This window comes from Heterocephalus glaber, unplaced genomic scaffold, assembly GCF_053883595.1.
Source record: "Heterocephalus glaber isolate CG9 unplaced genomic scaffold, H.glaber_assembly_v1.0 deba00000594, whole genome shotgun sequence".
Lineage (NCBI taxonomy): Eukaryota > Metazoa > Chordata > Mammalia > Rodentia > Bathyergidae > Heterocephalus > Heterocephalus glaber.
Window position 1 is genome coordinate 1,474,352 of NW_028258151.1, and position 25,512 is coordinate 1,499,863.

Here is a 25,512-nt window from a genome sequence, read left to right on the forward strand (position 1 = left end):
CTGTGTAAAGAGCAGTAACAAAAGCAACTGCTGCTATAGGAAAGCAGGGAAGAAACATAGTATTATTATAGTAACAAAGTACTTCTAGTAATGTCACTGTAATTCACTGAAAGCATACTTCAAAATAATTACCAGGAGTGCTTTGCTGCTGAATGGTCCCCGTCCCATACAGAGATAAGATGGAGTCTTTGGAGAGCTGTTTCTTTGCTACTTCTTCTGGTTTTGTAGTTTGCTCAGTGAACAGGTCCAGATCCCCAGATGTGACTGCAGACAGGGCAGCAGCTGCTGGTGCAGAGGGATTCCCCTGAGACAAACACCAGAGCAAGCTGTTCAATTCTGCACAATAAAGCACAGCTCATCTACTACCCTAAATCCAAATAAAGTTAGCAAATTAGGAATTAAGGTAAAGTGGGGACATTCAAGGTGACTGTTCATAAGCCCACTAAAAACATCTAGAGTGAAGTATAATGTTTCTGAGAGACCAAAGCTCTTTCACAGTAAACTGCATTTACCAGCTGGGCTGATGCAGTTTTCTTACTCATCACATTTTTAACACGATGGGTCTACCAGATGCGTGGATATTGCCTGAGGACCACGCCCACTGCTTTGAGGAACTGGTACCCCTTGGAATGAAGAACATTTCTAAACTGGGTGTGGTGGCACATACCTGTAATTTCAGCACTCCGGGAGGCTGAGGGAGGAGGATCGCCAAGTTCAACCCCAACCTTAGTGAGACCTTGTCTCAAAATAAATGGCTGGGGATGTAGCTCAGTGTGAAGGGCCTGGGTTCAATCCCCAGGGGTGTGTGTGGGGGGGATCTACAACTAGCAGACTGCAAGAAGGTCCTACAATGGTTGCTTAAAAGACTTATCTTTTAGGACTGGGGATTTAGCTCAGTGGCATCGTGCCTGCCTCGAAAGCACAAGCTCCTAAGTTTGATCTTGAACCCAGTACCCCCCAAAAAAACCTTTTCAAAAAGTACATTATTGGATTCTTATATATCTCATCTAAGGCAGGTGTTGTGTTTTGTTTTTTGAAACAAGGTTTCAGTTATGTAGTCCACGCTGGGCTTGAAGTTGCTATATTTAAGGTCAAGCTGGCCTCAAATGCCCAATCCCATATGCCACCATACCTGGCTTCTAGGTCAGCTGTAACAATTGAATGAACACATATACACTCAACTATATCCTGCACTCCACTGGAGGTAAATGAACACAAATGTAGCTATTTAATATAAAAGAAGATTTTGTTTAATCTGTTAATCTGTATGTTTTTTTGAGACAGGGTCTCGATGTGTAGTCCAGGCTGGCCTTGAACTCACGGCAATCCTCCTGCTTCAGCCTCCCAAGTGCTGGGATTACAGGCATGCACCACCATGCCTGGCTACTTAATCTGTATCTTGCACACAGTACTGAACACACTGATCTTACCTAATCATCTCTGCAGTCATTAAATGTTTTCAATATGAAGGGTTTTAATGAATTCTATAAAGACTGGTCAAAGCTGCTTAAGAGTCAGGGCCAGGGATTTAGCTCAGTGGTTCCGGTGCCGCCCTTGCAAGTGCAAGGTCCTGAGTTCGATCCCCGGTACCCAAAAGAAAAAAAAAAAAAAAAAGCTGCTTAAGAGTCTTCTCAAACTATACATTAAGATGAGCGGCAAACAAGTTAAACTAAAAAGTAATTCCTTGGTTAGAACACCATGTAATAAATTAACATCCAAACATTCTATTCATAAACCAGACAGAACAATAATTTTCAACATATAGTGGCTAATTAAGAATAATGAGACACCTTGTTTTGTAAAATTTCACAATACCCAATGTAACAGTGCCTTTGCATAGACACCTTAGCTACCAATGAATATACAGATCACAAGCTAACAGCATGAGCTGACGCCAGGCAGGTGGGGCTGGAGCCCTGGCTGATGACTACCAGTGTCCCCTTGTGTACACTTCACACTTGCTGAACACAATGCAGGGTCACCTACTTGGTATTTATTTTCATACTGTTAGATGCCAAAGCAACTACATCACTAACTGATCCTTTTCCTCACATTTAATGTCTGTTCATTCTAAGAATTTGTTCAACGCCCTGGGGTCTTTTCCCTGTAGATGTAAGCACAAGAAAACCCAAAGTGGTTGGTGAAACTATAATTCCAATTTCATACATGAGCAGCCCACCATCCCATGACCTGCACACTATGTAAGTTTTTCTGATGAAGGCAGACAGTATGGAACACGGGTGCAGTCTACAGATGACAGCCTGACACAGCACAGCTGTGAGCACTCTGATGTCCATCTGCCATCTACCGCTGGTCTGTTCTGTGACCCGAGGAGGATGACACGGGCCTGTCAGGTCACACTTCAGGGAGCTTCGAGGCCAGCCAAACTTGGCCTTCTACGGTCCAGAGCTGACTCCCAAACAGGCCTCCGCCCTTGTACCGGCCTGTGTGCTATAGGGGTACAGACGACAGGGCGGGAACAGCCGTGTGCGTCCCACTGGGCTCTGGGACCGTCCCTCCCTCCCACCCATCAGTGCGCTCTCCATGCCAGTACTGTCAGCGAGCATTCCTAGGCCTAGACGGGTAAAGCAGACAGTACGATCAACCTATTTCCTACTCACAAGCGGAAAGTCTTTTACTAGAATTTATATATGCTTGAGAATTACCACCAGGAGTCAAAGAATCAAGTTCCGAGTAGTTCATAATCTTGGTGTTCAAACTAGTTTAAGCTCAATTTCATATATTAAATATCCACCAAAATTAGTAAATTATACAGTGTATGTGTAAAATCTGTACTTCATTTTCAAAGGCACTATTTAAAAACTGTGCCTCGATTTTAATCTTTAAATGTAGCCTCTGTTCGTTTGTTGCCCTGCCCCTCCTCATCAGGGCTCTGCACCCTGTCACAGCACCGTGTGTGCAGAAGAGTTAAACAACACCCACACTTGCTGCTACCACAGTGAACAGCACAGTGAGCAGACGCAGAGCAACTCCTGGAACTCAGTGGAACCTCAGATCCTCTTTTTATGTATGTTGCAAAAGGGGGAGAAAGGACAAAGCCATAAAATGAGCTATCTTTGCTGAAAATAAACACTATTACTGCAGGCGAGTTTGACACAGACCCATTTAACTAATTCCCAAGAAACCTGTTTGTGCAATTCTAGAGGTAAATGTACAATAACTGTCGTATCAAAACATGTTTAATGTTATTAGTCTTCTTAATAAGACCCAGACTTTGCTGTATCAAAACTATCTGTATAAATCCAAAACTGATTATAAAGTTTAAATATAAACAGAACCTTACTGTGGCATGCTGAAGAGTAATTTGTACCCTGAAAGTTCCTGTATTTCACCTTTATGAAAATTCCATGTAACGTTAAGACAATTCAAAGTTTCTTCTCCATTAATATTTCAAAAATAATCTTGATCATTAATATTACTGCTCTAGTTCTTTAATCACAAAAAAAGCAAGGGAGGTTTTTAAGCTAATTTAAAACATAATTTAGCTTCAGGAAAAAGAATATACATATTGAATTTGCTAGAACTTCTTACTGCAGTCACAACTAGCAAATACCCATAGTTTAAAAAACTCTGAAGTATGTGACGTTCATTGTAGGTCAGGCTAAAGTAGTCCAAGTTTTTCTCCCTGTTTATCATAAATGAGCAAGCAAAGGTGAGAACTTTAAATATTTTATGCTTTGTGGATCATATGGTCTCTGCTGTAACTTTTCAACTCTGCTTTGGTAGCAATTAAGTAGCCAAAGACAACACTTGAACCAAAGGGAGCAGCTGAGTCCCAATAAAACTTTACCTACTGAAAATGAGAAAATGAGCTGTAGGTGGGCCGGGGATTTAGTTCAGCGGTTCTGCCACCTACCTCACAAGTGCAAGGACCCGAATTCAATCCCCAGTACAAAAAAAAAAAAAAAAAAAGAGCTGCAGGTTTCATTTGCCAAACCTTGGCCTAAAGGAGTTTTTAAAACCAGTGACTTCTCAGAAACAAGTACTTAACAAGAAATAATCAATGGCCAGGAGACCATGCGTTTGCCACATACCTGAGCTGGGGGCATGACAGCTGCAGGCAAAGGGTTAGAAATCATCGGGCCAAAGATGTCCAGGTCATCACCCAGGGCCGGCAGCGCGGCTGTGTTCCCGTTGGTCACTGGTGCCTCGGCAGGGCCATCTGAGAAGAACACCGATTCTTGTCTTAACACAGAATCACTTTCAGGGTCTGTCCCTTTGCCCAATTTTTAATTTTGTTTATTCTCTCAGAAATACTCTTTACCCACCAGTTTCTTGGTGTATACCCACACCCCCTTTTAACAAATGGTACCACATTATTCACAATGTTCTGCGAACTTATTTTTGCAGGTCTCATCTTACCACTTCTAACAACTTTGGAAATAAATTTTGATGACTTGAAATGTCTGAAATGTTGTATTTTAAAGTCAAGAGGGGAAAAAAACAGATTTAACAACATGCTATTTCAATTGATTCTATAGGAAGCATTTTTAAAATTCTAAAATTATTTAAGCAGACACCTTAATGATGGTAGTGCCAAGACATTGAGCTATCTATGGAATGGGACTCGGACACAGCTTCCTACCGAAAAATTCTAATAAAATTGTTTTAAAATTTCAATAATTTAAAAAAGAACTTCACATGTTCTTTTCATGTCAGCAAATAAATAACTGCAACGTGTGAGGAGTGCAAGTTCCCAAGCAGTGTTCTGGGGGATGGAACATCTCACAAAGTTCAGTTTTCTTTGGCCACAACCAAAAAACAGTTCAGAATTCCAATCTCTTGGGACTTGGAGACTAATCAATCTTCAATAAAGAATTTACAATCATACTCTCCTCAAAGATAAATCATTTAAAAAACCTTTTCAACATTAAACGAGTTGCTTTGTGCAAAGTGGATACTCAAATATTTGACAAATTTAATGAAAAATCTTCCGCCCACTACATACATTATTTCCACCACAACCCACAGAAACTCATTGGTTCTTCTCTTTTTCCAAGTATAACTATAGAAATTGTAATCTTTCATTTCCTTACTTAAGCATCAATGAATTACAATCATTTGCATCAGTGAATAAAAGGTTACATTAAAATATTTTTACTTTATTTATATAAAGGCGTTTGAAACCTCAATTAGGTTAATTTGAAAAATAAATGCAAGTAGGGGCTGGGGATTTAGCTCAGTGGCACAGGGCCTGCCTGGCAAGTGCGAGGCCCTGAGTTCGATCCCCAGTACTAAATAAATAAATAAATGCAAAGGAAACTACAATCAAAAGAAGTACAGAAAGGGAAACCTGACCCGGGGATTTAGCTCAGTGGTTCTACCACCTGCCTCAGAAAGGGAAACTGACACGTTGAATAGCTGAATATAAGCAATGAGTTCCAGTTTCTCTGGGTTTTTTTCCTCTTTCAAGCAACAGCAAACACCAACAATTAGGACAAATTTATGAAGAAAAATTTCAACATTAGAAAATACTGACTCATTTTTGGGCAGTGAATGAAGCAAACCTATCAGCTGATTTTTACCACAGAATATAGATCTGTTTCATAGGACATGGCTGTGCAGCATGAGAGAACCACAAGGTTCTTCCACTACACTACATGCAAATTAATTTTCCATTACATTTATAAACTGTACATCTTTCAGAAATTCTAAGTCACTCGCAAGTAGTATACTCCATTCTAAATATTTACTTATTTATACTTTCAAATCTAACTTTTATTTGATATCTATTAATCTATGAAGCATATTAGCATATTATTTCGTTTTTAAAGTCTGATTTTATTCCTCACAGGCTTTACATTTAGCCTTAGGATTAGCCATTAGGACTAATAACTTGTTCAGTGTCCCAGACCTGGAGAAAAGCCTTGGATTGTAATCTCAATTTTTATGACAAAGTACCAACATATTCTAGTGTAGGACTCAAGATGTGTAAAAATGAAGAAACTATAAGTGCCTAGTACCATGAATGCTAATGATGTTTGCACAACAATGTGAATGGACTTAATTACACTGCACACTTCAAATAGTTAAAACAATAAATTTTGTTACATATTTTACTACAGTTTTGAAGCAATATTTACAAGTATACAAAATACCTTCACATAAAATTACATAAGTGTAGGTGATGGGAGAACAGCATTCTGTGATACTGCACAAACCTGTAATAACTTACTCAATTTGTAATACATGGGCACATATGTAGTTTTCTGATTTTCACTGTGACAAAATAAACTGCACACCCATACTGCTTAATATAAATTTTATAAAGTTCATGCACATTTTTTTTTTTTAGGGATTGTGACTTCTGTTTTTGCCACCACACTGAAATGAGTCCATCCTCTGATTTTGTGTTTTAATTACCATGTGAGAACTGGCCTCTGGATGCCTCAGGCTTTCCACACAAACTACTGGGCCCCTGTAACCAACCAGCACAGGTTACAGCACTGTCACTCGTGCCAACTCACAGGATAAGCAGAGGGGCTTCGAAGCCCCTTGGAATGAGGCGGGAACCACCGATTAGGGAGAGCTATCTATGTGGGAGAGCCTGCACCATTTTGAAAGGGCTGAGGAAGGTCGCACTCTGAGATCTGCAGTAGAAACCCCTCCAGGTGCCCAAGGCTTGGTCTCTCCAGGCCCCGGCGCAGGGCATAGAGGCTCCCAGTTCTCACATGATCTCCCCGCCCTCTCTACCGGCCCTCTTCCCCACAAGGCCCCTTCTCGTGGGTTCTGGATTTCACTTCCAGCAAGTTTCCTTATTGCCCCAAAAGCTGCACACCCATAGATTGGTTGAAAAACAAACTCCTAACCTAAATGAAACTTGTCAACCATGTAAAATCAGTAAACGCAAGCTCCCAATGGGTTTTGATATTTACCAGTTTTACTTACATTTGGCTTACTAAATATATTTCTTAAAAATGATTGTTTCAATTCTTTTTGAAGGTCACTGTTTTTTAATTTTAAAAAGGACAGATGAAGACTCATTATTATCATTACCATCATTATCGACATCACATTTATCCTGGATGTTTTTAATTAATGTTTACGTTAGCATTTTTGTCCCCATAGAAGACTGGTGAGCATCTCCTAGGCAGAGAGAACAAGATTTTCCCAGTGTGGCTCACCTGGCTAGGCAGCAGGGCTATGTGAGGACAGAGGCTTCTGACTAGTGTGTTTTCTTCAAACTGTACCTCACCAAAAGCCACCCAGTTACAAGTGTACTTACTTCCAATGTGTAAGGACAACCATCCTCTGAACCCTGGGCAAAGTACCTGCATCCTCCAGTGGGCTCTGCTGAGCAAAGAAGTGAATCTACCCGGTGCTGAGGCTTCGAGCTGCCAGACGGCAGTGCGGACGGGGACCCACAGTCTCCTGATGAGGATGGCACAGGAGTGGAGTAGACACAACTTCTCCAAGCGCCCTTCTTGCTGTTTTGACCAGTGCTCTACAGAACCAGGGGTGCAGCATGGGCTGGGTGGCTGGGCGGTGCAGTAGCCTGTGTGCGCCCACTGCTCTGTTAGCCCCAAGTCCCTCACTCACTACGCTGCACCTGTCCGAGTCACTCTCTGGACTGCTGCTTCCCTCAGTTCAGACGGAAGGAATTCACACAACAAGAAGTCACTTAAAATCCAAAAATTAAAAGTAACTTTTACATAACTTACAATTATTTGTACTAACTTTGAGAAGCAGGGAAATAAACCATCCAAAAATCATTCTTTTTTATCAGCTCCACTCTCCACTGTCTTTTTCTTCTCAAGTTATAGGGAAAAATACAGGTCATCAAGAAACTAGGTATAATCAGCCCTCAAGGAAGGCAATTTCAAATCACTGGGAGTTTAATGCATTCTGGCCAAGGCTCCCATTCACAGCACAATTTTTGCTGACTGAATAAAAGCTCAAGGCCACAAAAGCAACTGAATGTCAAGATAGGAAAAAAAGGTTACAGAGAAGTATTTTAAAAATTGAGAAATAATAAGGCTTATTCAAATCAAATGTTTGAAGCAGGGTAAATCACCCTAATTTTACAAAATACTCGCATGAGCATAGGTTGTGTACTGTCTGTGTGCCTGTGCAGACACAGAGGCACTATGCAGACAATGCAGCCACACAGCATCTCCTCGCAGATGCGGGCTGTCTGTGCATGCTGGTAATCAGAATTCAGACAGGCACTAGAACAGTGCTGGGAGCAGCTAGCAGCAGGACGAGGCAGCATGGACTTTAATCAGCATGCAGAAACCGTAGTTGTTGGATAATAAAAATAGAGATCCAGAAAGAAAACCCTACGGCAAGTAGAAGAAATAGAGCTAGGGACAATTTCATAAAGAACAGTAATGAAGCACAAAGGACCCCTTGAAAAAGCAATGAACAAACAGAAGAAATTAGGACAAAGCATAAAATGAAGAAATAGGGTTTCAATCTTAGAGGCACGGTATCCATTCTACAGTTAGTAGCTTTCCACACTACCTTCAAATTTTAAGCTAGTGTTTAATTTGTGAACTGAGTTAATGACAAATATTTTTAACTGCACCCATACCAGCAATTGGTTTTTGAGCTCCAAAAAAAAGCTGCCCGTGCTACATCTTGTTTGAACATAAGGCATGCTCACACATATCTACTGACCTATTTCACATCATGATGCTGAAAATGCTCAGAAAGTGCCATTCCATGTATGACAGTCCTTATACCCAGTCTCTGTCATCTGGAAGTCCTTAATACAATGACAACTAAGCCTGTCAATTCTATTAACCTTGACTATACCAGAACCCAGCTAAGCACTATTTGGTGCTAAGCACTATTTGGTGTTTTCCTCTTGGCCCACTCCAAGTACCTTTTGGAATTTATAAAGTAAAAGGAATGAGGATATAACACTTCATATTTTAATAACACATGTTTAAATACTCATATTCATCTAAGGTCTACATGCTAGGATACTCCAGGCAATTCAGCATAAAGAATCTCAATTTAATCTTCTCAGTCAGCTGGGGAATCTGCACAGTAACTTCAACGAGGATTGCAAGTTCACGCACCTGGCAAACAACTCCTCACAGAGTCAGTGTGAGAAACCCTGGCACTCTCAGGCAGAAATAGGTGTCCTACCCTTACTCAGAGTACAGACGGTTAACATGGCTATCTCCCTAACAAAACGCAGAACAGGCACTGACTTTTCTATACAGCCCTGGCCTAGGACTGGCCAGGCTCCCCCAGACTGTGAGCTTCAGAGCTGGAAAGGCCAGCTCCAACTCCACCTATGTTGGATCTGCATGAGAAGCATGAGGGTAGCTACTGACTCTACCTCACTATGAGATTTCAGGCTAGTGGTGAGCTGACCTGGATGAATGGCAGACAGCCTACTAACTCCACCTCTCAAATCCTTCTCCTCTAGGGACTGCAAAGCAACAGCTTTCCAATTAGCCTTATTCTTCAGTTTTCATTTTTTAATCCCATCTAAACACACTTACACTGGACATGCTTCAGTGTGCAACAGTGTTCCTTACTCCCCACTGGCCCCACTTTTATAACCCAAAACCCTCATGTAGTCCCTCCTGTGATGTCATCAGGAAGAGACAGTACAGCTGTCTACTTAATTTAATGCTTGGCACAAAGCAAATGCTCAATAAATGAAAAGTTGAAATGCTTTCCAAACACAGATTATGGAAGGATGTTTTTGTAAAAGCACACCCATTGCCAAAAATAAATTAACAGGTAATCCTACTTTTGTTTTGGGAAAATAGTGAAATATGGACACTGTCTTTGAAAAGTACCAGTGATCTCCTGGTTGCAAATCTCTTTTCAGTCTTGTTCTATTTAACCACCAGCTCATTCAGCCCTAGCTGCTCCTCCCTCCTTAAGCCATCTCCTGCCTTCTTTTCTATGGCCACATTCTCCCACAAGACCCCAAGGTCACTGCTGCCAGCAGCGCTGGCTAGTTCTTCTCTTCCTCTCTGTTCCCAGCTCCTGCCTCCATGCAACCATTTGCCTGGAATATTACAACTGCTTCCTCTCTGCAGGTCAATGACTACACAGAGGCCATTCTCCTTCACCAACCACCTTGCTTACTCTTCTACAGGCCTGTTCCACATGTCTCATGGTAGGACCTGAGAGGTATTCCAAGGCTGTCTGCTCAATGTAAGATGCAAGTGGGTTGTAAATCACAAAGACATGAACAGGTGAGTTTATCTGGGTTGTTATTTATCTTTTCCAACTGTTACTCTAAAGGTGACTTCCATAAAACATCAAATTTTACTTGTAATAAGTATGCATGGTACAAAATAAATAATTTGCTCCTGTTCTAGCAGCAGCAAAAACATTAACCTATGAACAAAATAAAATTTAAATTAGGAATTTTAGTACTAATCCAGATTTCAAGCTGAATTCTCATAAGCAGTTCTCTCACATAATCCCATCTCTTCCTTCAGCAGTATTTTTTGCCTTGCAGTTTGCAAACTTCAACTCTTACACGACTGTAAACACACACTGCTGCATTTTCTGTTATCTACTAGAGTTTCATGAACTCTACTGGTGCTCAATAAATAATAACTGAATTCTTCCCTTACTTGAATGTCAGAGGCACTAGCTGGTCATAATCTATTTGCACAAGTAATAAAAAAACAAAATCAAAGGACAACATGAGACTTTTATTACGAATCTACTTGAAGGCAAATAAAAATGTGGCAGGTAAGTGGGTGTTATGTTTTTCATTACCATTTCTGACTGAGTGTGAACATTCAGCCTCAAGTACACCCTCGCTACAATGGAAACTGCCAACTCCAATTCTTCATCAGTATCTAGAGGCCTCACTGTAAGCAGGCATGAATTCTAAAGCGGAAACAGCACTGATTACAGAAGGCTGCTTCTGTAAGATGCAGTTCACTCTCCTTCATGGCAAAACATAAAGCTTTCTAAATTTTCATGTTGCTCAAAGAATATTTTCTACTAAAGAAACCATTGAAAGATTTTTCCTTAATAAGAATATTATCTGGAATTCTTTTTAATTAAAACATATGGCTTGTTTTCTAAAATGAAATAAACCTCCATGTGTGTTTTGTAAATTCAAGTCACAAATGTTCACTTAAAACATATTAAAATGTTTACACTTTAAATTATTTTTAAAGTTTTAAAAAAGTACTTAAGAGTTAAGTGGAGCTACAGAACTTTTTAAATCAGATCCCCCAAATTTAAAGACTCAATCCAAAGATGAAATGAACAGACATTTCTCAGATGAAGTACAAACAGCAAATAAATATATGTAAAAATGTTCAACATCACTGGTCATTCGAGAGATGCAAATTAAAACAACACTGAGATTCCACCTCACTCTAGAAAGAATGGTTATCATCAAGAAATCAGCAATTAATAAAATGTTGGTGAGGCTGTGGGGAAAAGAAACCCTTCTCCATTGCTGATGGGAATGTAAATTGGTACAATCACTATAGAAGTCAGTCTGGAAATTCCTCTAAAAACTAAAACTAGAGGTTCCATTTGAACCAGCTGATCCAGCTTCTAGGTATCTTCCTGAAAGAGTTAAATGCATTATAGCACAGTGATGTATACATACTCACATTTATAGCAGCACAATTTATATCAGCTACAACTTGAGTGCCCATCAACAGATGAATGGATAAAGAAAATGTGGTATTTATATACAATGGAGTACTACTCTGCCATAAAGAACAATAAAGTTGAATTGTTTTTAGGTAAATGGATGCACCTCAAGTCCATAATCTTAAGTGAAATATATCAGACACACAAGTTTAAATATTGCATTGTTTCTCTGGTGTGAGAAACCCAAAGGGTAAATAAGGAGCAAAACAGAGGTTAGATATTGAGAAGTAGGAAGAACATGCTCAAAAGGGAGTGGGGAGGAAAGGAATGGAAAAGGAAAAGAAAGAGAATGGAAGAAAAAATGGAAACAAAGCTTTTGTAAATGAACAGGGCTTGAAGGAGGGTTGAAAATAGGAAATAGGAAAAAAGAAGAAATAAGATGTATTATGTACAGATACCAATTCCCTATAGTGAATGTGATCATTATGACAAATATGTACTAATTTTTAAAAAGTTAAAAAAATTTTGTTTATAATTTTGATTAAAAATTATTTTTTAAATTAATCTTACTGTTAAACAGATAGTTTAGGTTAATTTCTGTAAATGACTGACATGCCCTTAAAAGTTAATCCTCTCGAGCTATGTTTGTCCCTTTCTGAGCACTTACCATACTGCCAGTCTACTGGACTCTACTAGTAGAATCTACTAGAAGTCTACTTCTGCACATTTCTAAATCTTGGCCAACTCCTGAGCAGGGGATGTTCTTATAAACAGGAACTGCAATGCTGCATAGGAAGAAGTCCTGCAGGGTTACCAATCTTTCAGGAATGACACACACACACACACACACACACAGATTCAGAGCTGCTGACTGAGACTGCTAAGAGTAAACTTTGTAGAACTGATTAATATGTATACACACTACACACACATCTGTACCATTTTGTAGCCTCAAAAGAAAAGAGATGTATAAATAACATCAAATTGCATAAAACAAATTTCTTTCCAGGTGCCTAAAAACAGTGACAGGCTAGATTTCTTGGGCGGTCTTTTAGACTAGCGTAAATTCTCCATAGGCCAAAGCCCATGCTTTGCCATCACTGTTTCCAACTGCCTTCCTCTTGCTTTCTCTCTTAGCAGTAGTGGCTATTCGTGACGTGTCCTCAGTATAATTTGAGTCCATCATCCACATACCACTTCAAAGGCCCACACCTCTGACTGACTGCCTCTCACTTGGTTAGGTTACAGTCTTAGCACAGCACTGTATGCAAAGTACCAAACCAGGTGCTTTGAAAAAAGTCCACCATTTATTCTGGCTGTGAACCATGAGGCATTCCCATTTTTATTCACCAGGTGAAGATGCTAGAGTCCCTCACACCATGTATGTAACAAATATGCCCAGCATTTATTTTGTGTGACACTATTTCACCTGGTGGTATTAGAGTTTTATTTTCTATGACGGTTCAACATAACATTTGAGAACGTGAACTGTGGAGCCAGACTACCAAGCCCTACATTCTTGTTCTCAACTGACTATGCACTGACAGCTATATTTCATTAGCACTGGCATTATACTATGCTGCTTAGGGAATAATAACAAGAGAAAAGAAGATCTGTCTATGCTGAGTACAGATGCAAATTTTTAAAAATATCTTCAAGCCAAGGTTGACTGAATCCACAGACAGAAGACTGGCTTTATTAGCCTGGTCGGATCATCCTAACCAATTGCTAACCAGTTATCAGTTTTTATCATTAAAACTAAGTAGTAACACAAGCACAGTGGTGTAATGCAGAGTCCTACAGGAGCGACACAGGTTCAGGAATAAAGAGCACCACCCTGCAGGCCACAGGAGCTGATCCAGAGGAGGCACACCTGCAACTGCATCTGTCTGGAGTCTGGGACTTGTTCAGCATAGCACTTCAACAGAGGGCCCCAAGATTCTAAGAAATGTCAAAGACTGAAGGGCAGGTGATAACCAAATCTCACCTCCACTTCTGATATTAACAGTGGAAAGCACTGAAATATACAGAATTTCTACAGGCTTGAAACATGAATTAATACCTATGAGTGGGGCAGCTCTGTAACCGGTATGACCAGGAACATAAGGTGGGAGTCAGCAAACCAGTCTGTCATGTTGTCCAGATCACAGCCATGCTCATCCGTTTGTTACTTTGACTGCTTACACACTGAGAACTGAGTAGTTGCAACAAAGATCATATGATCTTTAGTGCCAAAAAATTTTATTTGGCTCTTTTCATAAAAAAATGCCAGCTTCTACTAAAAAGTTTATAGAAAGAATTTTATGTTTGACTCTTGATGGACAGTTTATTGGGAAAAGTGAGCTGAGGAAAGTAGTTTAGCTTGAGTTACCAGGGTGGAAAAAAAGAATATGGGCTCACCAAAGTCCCATTTAAGGAAAAGACACAATTTCTAAAAACTGATCTTAACTATTATCCTATTATGAGAATATTAAGAATGATCCAGAGGGCCCTAATCTGAACTTCCTAGAAATGCTTCAAATTAATGTCTGCTCTGGTTCACATCACTTCTGTATGACTATAGATCATATCTCATGGCATCTGCTCTTAAATGCCCCATGTTTATGGGAGAAAACTAGAGTTCTGGTAGGAGAATGCTCTTGAGCAGAAAACTAGTCTGCTGCCCAAGGCAGATGGGCAATGTGGAGTCAGGACCTGGACCCTAAACTTTTGGACAAACAATCAATCCAGATTTAGGCTCAGTTTGTTTTGAGCTGAAACAGATCTTCAATTCTCTGCAGTCTCTCATGGAGTTTCATGAACTCATCATATCTTGTGCTTAATATATTTTTTAGGTCTTCAAATATTTTAAAAAAGAATTTAGGATACTTAACAACCAGAGGGATGAAGAGCTCTATGTGTTCTGGATAAGATACCTCCCCTTTCCCCGCTGCTCAAAATATCAGCAAAAAGCTCTCTTTCTGACTCCATCTCTCTCACCATATGATCTAAACTTCGCTGTTCATCACCAACAAAATGCCCTGTGTATCCTTAACCCTCCTCTAAACATTTTTTTTGCCCAAAAGGAACCTTGTTTCTACCTTAACACTGTTTCCTAGTGCTCTCCTAATGTCTACACTTGACCTCTGCCAGAAGCCCACGACGCAAACGCCCACCGTCTAAAAGCAGACCCCAGACCAGGACAGACAGAAGTAATTGTTCACTGGCAAAAGCCACCGATACTCAAGTTGTTTGCTACACAACATGCACAGCAATGGGTTATTCTAGAAACTAATATGAGAAGAAGGTTGCCAAAATCAAACTAAAATCTGTAGTATTGGCTTTCAGATAGAGTGATGGAAAAACAAGAAAATACTTATAGGAACTTGAAAAATCTGACACAGTAGCAATGGTGAAAGAGCTCGTAAATATCCTGGAAGGAGTATCAGATGTTCTTGTAGTGGAAATGCTCTGGTTGACCCACAGACCTGAGAGTAAGGGAAGTAAATGGTTACTGTTGTCAAATGTTGCTATCTGAGGGACACTTACTATGCAGCATCACTGCAGCAATAGTTGAGTGTCACAAAAGCAAGCCATCCCATTTGTTTCCTGCACTCTATCTGCTCTTGGCTAGTCGAGGACATTGTTACAACATTTTTCCCTGTCTTGAATTATCAGATTTGCCTGCCCTACAAGTTCATTTCCAACAGCAAACATCTTGTAATGTCATCTTTGGCAGGGGAGGTCCTTTCCTGCCTACTTTTCCTGTTACCATTCCGTTTCTCCTCTTTATGGCAAAAGAAATTTAAATACATATGAGTCCACATACACATTTATTCAATCTATTTTTTTTTTCCTTCGGTTCTCTCTTGAACTCATATAAATCATGTTTACACTTCTACCACCTCAAATTTACTCTTGTCATCTCTGGTTGCTGAATCTAGTGATTATTTCTCAAATGTTCCTTTTGTTTGATGAGCCAGATTTGGGACAACTATTTATTCCTGCCTCTCCATAACGCTTTCTTCCTTAGTCTGCATATTTGGTGACATCTCCCTGAGGGTGGACGTTCTCCTGCTCAGTGAAACCATGGCCATGTGAAAATGTCACCAATTAAATATGGCAGTCAGAACATAACCTTTAAGAACTGACATAGATTTGTCTGTGCTGTCTGACCACCCACAGTGTAAGATCAGGGACAAGCACACTATGGCCTGCAAGCCAAATCTGGCCTTCCAACTTTTGTGTAAATAAAGTTTTAATGGAACATAGTTATGTCAATTCATCTATGTATTCTCTTTAGCTAAGCAGTTATGATAGAGACTTCAAGGCCCACAAAGCCTGCGGCACTTCCTGTCTTTTAATTTAAAATAAAAGGGCTGCCAACTCGTGTTCTGGAGAGAGACTGCTCTATTAACCTGGGGACTGAGGTGAAGAAAGAAGCAGAGCGTCGGTTAATTTCAAATGGACACAGCATGAGTGAAAATTTTTTCTGCAAAGCTCTAACAGTCTGAGGAAGTTTATTCCCACAGCATCATCTAGTATGGTGCAGAAATCATAGCCTGACTCTACTCATAAAGTGCACGCCACCGAATGCTGTGCCTCCCCCCCTTCCTGCTCCCTTGCTTCGCCTGGGCTCTCCACACCTGAGTGGCATCGGGTCCAGCTCCGGAACTTCTTCTCTTCGTCAGTACTCACTCCCTTAGTGACCTCATCAGTTTTATACCGGAACAACAGCTACACGCTGATGGCTTCCAATTTTATATTCCCTGCCCAGACTGCTCCCCAAACTCACAATCATGTAACTGTCTAAAATAAGAGATTTTCTTTTTAACATTTTTGGTCTAATAACCATTTTATTCATGCGTTATTAATTAAAATTAAGGATTTTTGTTATGACCCAAGCAAAACTCGTGCACTGACGTCTGGACTTTCCGCAGACCTTCCCATCTGATCAAGTGGCAACTCTGCCCGGATTGGTCAGGCCCAAACACTGCCATTCTCCCCTCTTCTCCCGTTTCTCCCATTCAGTTGTTCAGCAAATCCTGCTGTACCTATCTTCAACATATATCCCAAATCTGCTTAGTACATCTTACAACCTCCAAAGCCACCGCCTAGGATAAGCCACCATCATCTCTCATTTAGTACTGCAAGCGTTCTTTCTGCCTCTGGCCTCAGCCTATTACAGTCTTTTCTCAACACTGGAGCCCCAGTAGTTCTTTAAATGCTAAAATCAGTTTGTTACATTTTTATAAATCTCTCCAACATGTTTCCAGACCACTCCAAGTAAAAGCCTAGGTCCTGTCACACTCTGCACCCTCCTGGCCCCTCACTTCCCTGTCTCCTATCATTGCTCTCCCCAGCTCAAGCCCTCTGGCCACACTGCTGTCCCCATGGCTCCCGCTCACTTCCTCAGGCCGCTGCAGCAGAGCCTCTGTGCTCGCAGTTCTGTCTGCAACGCTCCTGTCGTAAAACCAGACATCATGCCTCCTTTGTTCTCATGACACCTCCACAACCCCTCCCTGTCCACCCCCTTTACCCCTTATGACCTATAATATATATTCAATCATTTATTCACTGTCTCCCCAGATAGAATGAAAGCTCCTGGGAGACAGTGATGATTAGCGCTTCCTTTCAGAACTATCCCTCCTGGTGCCTACAAGGGCCCCTGGACACACTCAGGTCACTAATGCTGTATCTGTTGAATTAATAAACGAACCTGTGAGATAAGAATCAAGTCTGGTCTGTATCTTACGTTTCTAAGTTATAAACTGAGGAACCAGGCACATATTAGCTGGGACAGAAATGCTGCAGTGACGACAGACTCAGAGTAAAAATACTTCCTCCTCATTTTGTAATAAATCTTCTCTGCTTTTCTCTCATTTACAGCAAAGGAAATAAAATACAGAAATTATGAGGTCTCGAATTCAACATAATTAATTTAGAACCCTTAAAATTACGGCTTTTTAAAAATATATTTCTTATATACTACTTTTCACCATCATAGAAGAATTTTACCTCCAGGGAGTACATTTGTATGATATACCCACTTCCTAAGAAATGAATAAAACATTCAACTGGAATTTTTAAAACAGAAAACAATTTACTCAAGAACTAAGATCAGCTTTTTGAGAGGTAGTGTATGAAATTCAACTACCCTTCAACAAACTGCCTTTCATTTTTTTCTGCTGTTAATCTTTCTTAAAACCAAAACAGGTTTTTCTGTTAATCACTGCTCAAAGATTCAGATATTAATAAACATAAACATTTATCAAGCCAATTTTCTCAGAAGGAAAAGAAGATGTAAAAGGAGCTGACAGTATCCCCCAAAACTAAAAAAATGGGGGGGGGGGCAGAGGAAAGGGGAAGGAGGGAGGGCAGGAGAGGGAAAGAGAGAGAGAGAGAGAGAGAGAGGACAAGAGCACTTTTTATCTAAATGCTGAAATGTCACACCTACCAAGCCTTTGAAGATTATTTTGATATCTCTTTCCTCAAGGAACTCATTACTTGTGTCTCAGTGAAGACAGTACTGACATATACTGGCTCCTGTATTAAAGATTTCCTATTGGTGGGAACTCAGCAAGCTAATCATACCATTTTCAAATTCAGCTAAAAGGTAGCCTTTGGTATGATAAAGCCATTTTATTCATTTCAAGTAACTGCAATAAGTGGCTTTCATTTTTTATTACTTACCAAGTCCTAAAAGATCAACAGTGGGCTCTGCAGCTTTTTTAGGGCTGGTACTTTTTTTAGGCTCCAATTGTTGATCTTCTTTCTTCTGTAGCTTTTAAAGTAAATAATCAAATTTATTAATTTTCTTAAAGCAAATATTTAAGCTTCAATTAATTATGCAAACTTTTGATAAGGTTAGTATAACAAAGCTTATAAAACATAGTGAAATGAAGCCTTGAGTATGTATTATTACACAAAAAACAAGAAAACATGGTTCTTTTTTTGGAGTGCTGGAACCAAGGGGCATCTCCAGCCCCAAATATGGTCCTTGAACTTGCACCGACAATCCTTGCACACTAGAATCCCAAAAGTGAATATACAAACTTAACTCTTCACTGTTCTTAACCATGACAAATGATATATGAAATTACACCGTGTGAGGAAACGCATGTATTATTTCCTAGCTAACATTATGTACTCCTGTTAGTGAAGCTGGGGAAGGCCTTGGAGTCTTCATGAACACAGTGTCAGTCCCACACATCAGACACCACTGAAAAATCCAGCGAAATGGATATGTGCTAAGGTCTGAAACTAAAATGCCTCCCAAAGGCCTCATGTATTCAGAGTGGGGCTTTTGGAAGATGATTGGATCATGGGGCACTGTATTCATCAGTGGATTGATACATTGGTGAGTTCACGGCTGAATGTGCTGTTAGATGGTACAGCCTGTTGGAGGTGGGTTCCCTGAGCTGTGACCTAGAAGGGTGTATTCTTGTCCCAACTCCTCCCTTCTCGCTCTGCTTCCTGGCCACCATGAGGTGAGCAGCTTTGCACTGCCACATTCTTCTACCATACCATTTCTGCCTTGCAACCAGCCTACCACGGACTGAATCCACCAAAACAGTGACCCAGATTAAACCTCTCTTCCATTAAGTTGTGGGCACGAGGTTTTGTCCCAGCAACAGGAAAGTTAACTAATACATTTTCTTTTTCCTCCTGACTCTCCCCAAATTATTACTTTTTCAATATAAAATTTCTCTAGTTCTCAGGAGCCCAAGTCATAGCTATACATTACATTCTCTTTCTTTTAAAAAATATTATATAGGGGCCGGGGATTTTGCTCAGTGGTTCCAGGTCTCGAGTTCAATCCCTGGTACAAAATACATATATATATATTATATAGGACATGGCAACTACTATATTCTCAAGTAAGTCTAAAGTCCATGTCTCTAAAAAATAAATCATTCATTCATCAATTCTCACACTATTCCTAAAGACCATTTCTGCTATCAAACTTAACAAATTCAGAACTTAGTTGTTATGTGTTCACTTTTTGTTACTATTACAGATGTGGAATCCTCCTCATTCCATTTTTGAAGCTGCCCAAGCTAGGCTTGAACTTCTTATCCTTCTGCCTCTGCCTCCCAGCATACTGGGACTACAGGTTTATATGCCACCTCGCCCGGCCCAGATGTGTAATTTCTAAGGACATGTATCAACCTTACTTTTTTCAGTCATTATTGTCTCTGTATTTTTAAATCAATCAGCCTACTAATTTAATACCTACTAAATACCTATTCTTTAGGTAGATACCTATTCTTTTTTTTTTTTTTTGGTACCGGGGATCGAACTCAGGACCTTGCACTTGCAAGGCAGGTGCAGGAACCACTGAGCTAAATCCCTGGCCCTAGATAACCTATTCTTTAATAACCTCCTCAAAAAAGAAATGTTAGCCTATAATTAATTACACGAAAACATAATTTTCAGAAGTTTAACATAATCAACTTCACATTCTCTATTCTTTTACTTTTAACCCTTCAGTGTCAGTTAAACTCATCTTGCTTAGCAAAAGGATTTCAAAGTAATTTTGGGAACTGGAGGTGTAGTTCACTGGTACAGCACATACCTTGCAAGCTAGTTTAAATCCTCAGAACCATAAATGAATGAATGATTTCAAAGCACAGATTTTTGTTCTTGTTGTTTTTGTTTTTTGAGACAGGGTTTCACTATGTAGTTCAGGCTGGCCTTGAACTCATATGTAGCCCAGGCTGGCCTCCAACTCCCAGGGATCTTCCTACCTCAGCCTTCCAAGTGCTGAGATTACAGGCATGCACCACCAAGCCCAGCTGAAAGCACAGATTTTAGTAACAAAGAAATCAATTCTTTGCAAGTGATTAAACTAGAATTTCCTTCCTCCTCCCCCCACTCCTTTCCCTCCTTCCTTCTTTCCTCTATTCATTCAATACTGGATAACCTGTGTTACTATATACATTTGATTTGACTAGGGAATCTGAGAATCCAGCAAACATACATATGAAAACTTCAAATATTCCAGGACAATATCCTAGCAGCTTCCTGGGAAAGCAATTTGCTGGTCACACCACTGCACACAGTACTGTGGGACAGCTTCTTATGCTTACTAGCCACTTCAAAATTAATCAGAACACCTTCAGATAATTTGGCCAGACTTATTCACTCTACAAATTAACTGAAACTCGGACAGTATGTGCCAAATGGGAAGACTATATGAATTATTTTATGCAATCCAAATTTAGAATCACCTCTTTAGAATAATACTTTACTCAATTCTTTCACAGGAGTGAAACATAAACAGTATTCATACCTATGAGGAATGCATTCCTAGTCACATTCTGTGGTCTAAGAATACAGAACACTTTCAATCTAAAATGATTTTTTTTTTAAATTCAAATCCAAATTCTGGTTTATGATGCTTTTGCCACCAAATTAAAGTTACCCTTTTCAGTACTGCTGACTAAAAAGTTGTTTGAAAGGGGGCGAAAAAGCCAAATCAAACAACCCAGAGGCCCTTCAATAATTCCAACTCCTACTCACAGAACTCCCACAATTTGGAAAATCTTTCCTTCCAAATATTCACGTATCTATGTCCTAAGAGTTTCTCTTTTGAGATTTCAGTCCCACCATAATTTAAATGATTATTCATCAACCATTTCCCCAGGAAATGTATAATAGAAAACACGTGTATAGTTGTGTGGGGTACAGGGAAACGTTAAGGGAACAATAAGGGAATATCCTAAACATTTATCAAACTGCAGATGTGACCCACCTGCCATCTGTTTTACAGACTACAACTAGTTAAAAGGGAGGAAAGGAGGAAGGAAGCAGAGTGCACTACACAAAATAAGGGTAAGTATGTGTGAACTGTTTTACACACACACAAGTCTGGATCATAGCATAAAATACATGTTGTACCAAAGCAGTAGGTTGAAAAACACTGCTCTAAAGACTCTTTTCTTTTGCTCCTATACTGGGACAAACTAAGAATGAGAAACATCTATGACCTAAACCATACTACCCCAAATAGAGTTGGCTATTCCAGGTGAATTTCAACAGTGCAGACACGAATTACCCTTAGAGCTGCCATCTGACAGTTTGTCTCACAAAGGAAAAAAGCAAAAGGATCGACCACTTCAAACGCTACCTTGTATCTTTCCATCCTCAAATCTTGCAGAGGGAGTAACTTAAGCCCATCAATGTGTGGCAAAGACAATTTTTGAGATTACTCTTCCATGTCTTCATAGTCATCCAAGTTCTACCTTGTATGCATTAATTAGGAGCTTACAAAAGTTGAATTCAGATGATACTTTTCTTTACTTATAAAGTTAAACATAAGAAATTAACTTCATTATTTTATTTTGAAATATTCAATGACAGATTCACCTAAGCACCAAACTCCATAATTAAGCAATCTTTCTAAAATTCTAAAATCTAAATTCTAAAATTCTAAAATCTTTCTAAAATATACAAAGTAATACTTAATCCTTTAAAGCTATGCATATATAGAGAGATACAAATTTTCTGTGCAACGTTCTTAAATGACTTTCCAATAAAAATTGAAAATTCTCATTTATAATTAATGTTACTTATCTGTGTGAAATGACAGAAAGTCTTTATTGTCCTAGTCCTAGAATAAGTAATTATATCTAAGAATATAGAGTCAGGGGATACATTTTATCTTATACACCATTATTATGCAGTTTCAAAAATGTTAAAATGTGGTGTGGGGATGTAGCTCAGTGTCACAGCCCTGCCTGTCAAGCACAAGGTCCTGAGTTCAATCCCTGGTACTAAAAAAAGACACCCCCCCCAAAAAAAAAACAACTAAAATGTGTGCTCCTCTAACACAAAGACATAGACAACATTGAAAAAAAAACATTTTAAATACTAAAGTGTTTTATCCTATTATGCTGTACATTTAAATCAATGACATTTCCATTAAATTGAGAGCCAAAGCCTGCTTCAAAAAATTACTACTTCCAGCCATGCTAGGGCTGCTCACAACTGCCATATTAAAGCTGATGAGACAGACACTCAGTTCTTGACTCAAAATGAAGATTAGAAATGCCTTAGCTAGTGAAGTAGGAAGACAGCTGAAGTGATAAATCTCCTTTCCTTGCTATACTGTATGATCCAGTACTGCAAAATCGAACATTTAGTGTTATCAAGCTAGGAACAGTTTTCTTCTTTTCCCTCATTACAATATCCACAGCAACAAGGAAATGTGATGGCCTTCAAATAACCTGGATTTAACAAGAAGGGAGCAGCAACATCCTATGTTTACCCAGAAAACCCTGTCCCATGGCCAAACTGGTCTACTTAAGTTTCTTCTATTTCTTTAAACACAAAACATACAAGCTTAATGTCAAAATTTAAAAGATTTAAAAATAAAAATACTGTTGGGAGTGGTGGCACATGCCTGTAATTCCAGCACTTGGGAGGCTGAGACAGGAGGATCTTCACAAGTTCAAGTCCAGCCTGAACTACACAGTGAGATCCTGTCTCAAAAAAACACAAAATAAGAACAAAAGAATAAAAATATCATTATCTTGCTAGGAATTAAGAGCAAGGATTACTAAGTGGTACAAGCATCGATGCCTTGACAATCACATCTCCCTCATACAGCTGCCACCTTTTTGGTATCTGACATTCAGCTCAGACACAGTAAGCAGTATGTATAGAATTATTTTATTTTAAATTCTTCCACTACTAAAAACATCCACAGGGAACCTGACTTTTAATAAATGAAGAACGTTGTTGACTGTGAATGGGTAACTTCAAGCAAACTAATTTATTAGGCAAAGTTTTCTAACAAGCAAGAATATAGGTCTACTTAGATAAAGCAATTTTATAAAATGCAATTTCCTTAGATTCATATTGAGCAGATGTCTCATTCAAATTATTAAAGCTTATATTAGTAGAAGCTTCACTACCCAATCTCTTTGTGATTCAAAACACTACTCCACAGAATTGAATATCAAAATTAGTTTCCAACTCCTACAATGACCACCATTCCCTATATTCCTTTAAATAACAGCTGAAACTCTGGAATATAATTCACTATGCCTTAGTTGGCCAGTTAATGTAGATAACAGCATTAATATATAAGAATAGGGAAGCTATACAACTTTCTAAATTGTAGAAGTACACAGAATTTTCTTTCAAAATGGACCACATCTCATTATCTATCATCAATCCAATATTCACACACTCCTCCAACTAGAACAGACATAAAGCCTATTATGTTTGATTCTCTCCTTTTAAAGGTAAGAAAATAAAGTCACAAGCTTTGTCCAAAGCTCTGTAAGAACCTAAATAATGGAGGTTAATGTCTTCACAGGGTTCTTTCTCCTGCACCAAGATGCACTTTGCTGAATAATTTCTACTTATCATAAATCAGATTTTAAAATGAATATAGATTAAGCACCACTAATGCAAAATGCCAACATGCTCAAAAATCTAAAACTTTTGATTGCTGTTTTGGTTGCAACCCAATATTTCCCCCTAAAAAGGCTCATTGTGTTGCATGTGTGGGTAAGGGACATCATACCAGTGGATTAATCCACTGATGAGATCCTGATTTCATTGTAGTATCAGGAGGACCTAGAAACAGGAGCTGAGGACAAACTGAAGGGACTGTGGGGTACAACCTTGAGGACTGTATCTGGCTCCTGGTCCCATTTTTTCTGGCTCCTTCCCTTTCTCTCTGCTCGCTAGCTGCCATGAGGTAAAGAACTTTGCCCCACCATGCCCTTCAACCGTCATGTTTTACCTCCTCTCAGACCCACAGCAAACCATGGACTGAAACCTCTGAAATCATAAACCAAAATAAGTCTTTCTTACCTTAAATTCATTTTCTCAGGTACTTTTTCTCAATGATGAAAAGCTGGCTAACAAAATCACCAACATGGCACCACAAATGAAAATTCTGCACCTGATCTCATGTGACAGATGGCAGCCAAAGTACAGGTGCATAATACATGCTATTCACAACCCCAAGGGAAAAAAAAAAAGACTATCTCAGCCCCTTTAGCTGTAATATATAGGCTGTTTCATGCACAAAATCATTAAAAACTATTGTATATAATTACCTTCAGGGTATGTGTACAAGATGTCAATGAAACACAAATGAATTGTTTAGGTTCAAGCTCAACCTTCAAAATATCTTATTATATACATGCAAATATTCCAATATCCAAAACACTTCTGGTCCCAAACATTTTGGACAAGGATTATTCAATTTGTATTTACCCGATGCTTAATAATGCATATTCATCTTCCAATAAGACAAAGAGAAACCACAATAAAGGAATCACAATCTGAGAGAGGATCATGGCAAGTATGCAAATAATTTTAATTCAAAGTAGAATACAAACACCACATGAAAGACATAAGATGCTATGAAGTTCAAAAGTGATGGCCATGAAATGACTGGGCTTTTAAAAAGTAAAGATAGGAGGGAGTTCAATTGTTAGGAACCAATAAAGGCATCACGAGAAGAAAACAGAGTACAAGGTAGTGGAAAGGGATTTAGATGGTGGATGTATGACTAAACTTAGGTCTAAATGAGAACTGAGACCTGAAAATTTTTGTTTTATTTTTATTACTTTATTTCCACGATGTGGAAGTATCTAAACTTCCAACTAGTACACTAGCCAGAGCCAGTGTGCAGACTGGCAGCAATTTTCAAAGTGGGTAGCAAAAAGAAAGGCACCACTCTGGGGGAGATGCTGTGCATACATGAACTGTACCTAGGAAGAAAAACTTCCCATCACTGCTGAGGCGGCTGGGAGTGTTGTGGTTGTGACACGGCCAGAGCACAACTGAGGAAGACTGACATTAGTGCCTCAGTAGAATCTGGAATCTGAAAGAGACTTCCAGCAACTTACTGGACAACACACAATTCCCAGAGCACTATCCTATCAGGGTGCCTGTTGAAGTCTTCAAGGCAAGTTTGAATAATGAGTTACTCAAAAGTGGCTA

At 39.3% G+C, this 25,512-nt stretch overlaps 1 protein-coding gene across 5 annotated transcripts in view; it reads right to left on the reverse strand.

Moving 5' to 3' along the window:
• The window catches only part of Smap1 (small ArfGAP 1), a 170,658-nt gene that overhangs the window by 3,882 nt on the left and 141,264 nt on the right, over positions 1–25,512 (reverse strand). For all 5 annotated transcript variants that reach the window (XM_004863998.4, XM_087205137.1, XM_087205136.1 and 2 more), the window contains 3 exons: positions 18,235–18,325; positions 4,056–4,183; positions 133–304 (listed from right to left, as the gene is read on the reverse strand). In XM_004863998.4, coding sequence (XP_004864055.2) covers positions 133–304; positions 4,056–4,183; positions 18,235–18,325 — 391 coding nt within the window. The remainder of the gene's footprint in view (positions 1–132; positions 305–4,055; positions 4,184–18,234; positions 18,326–25,512) is intronic.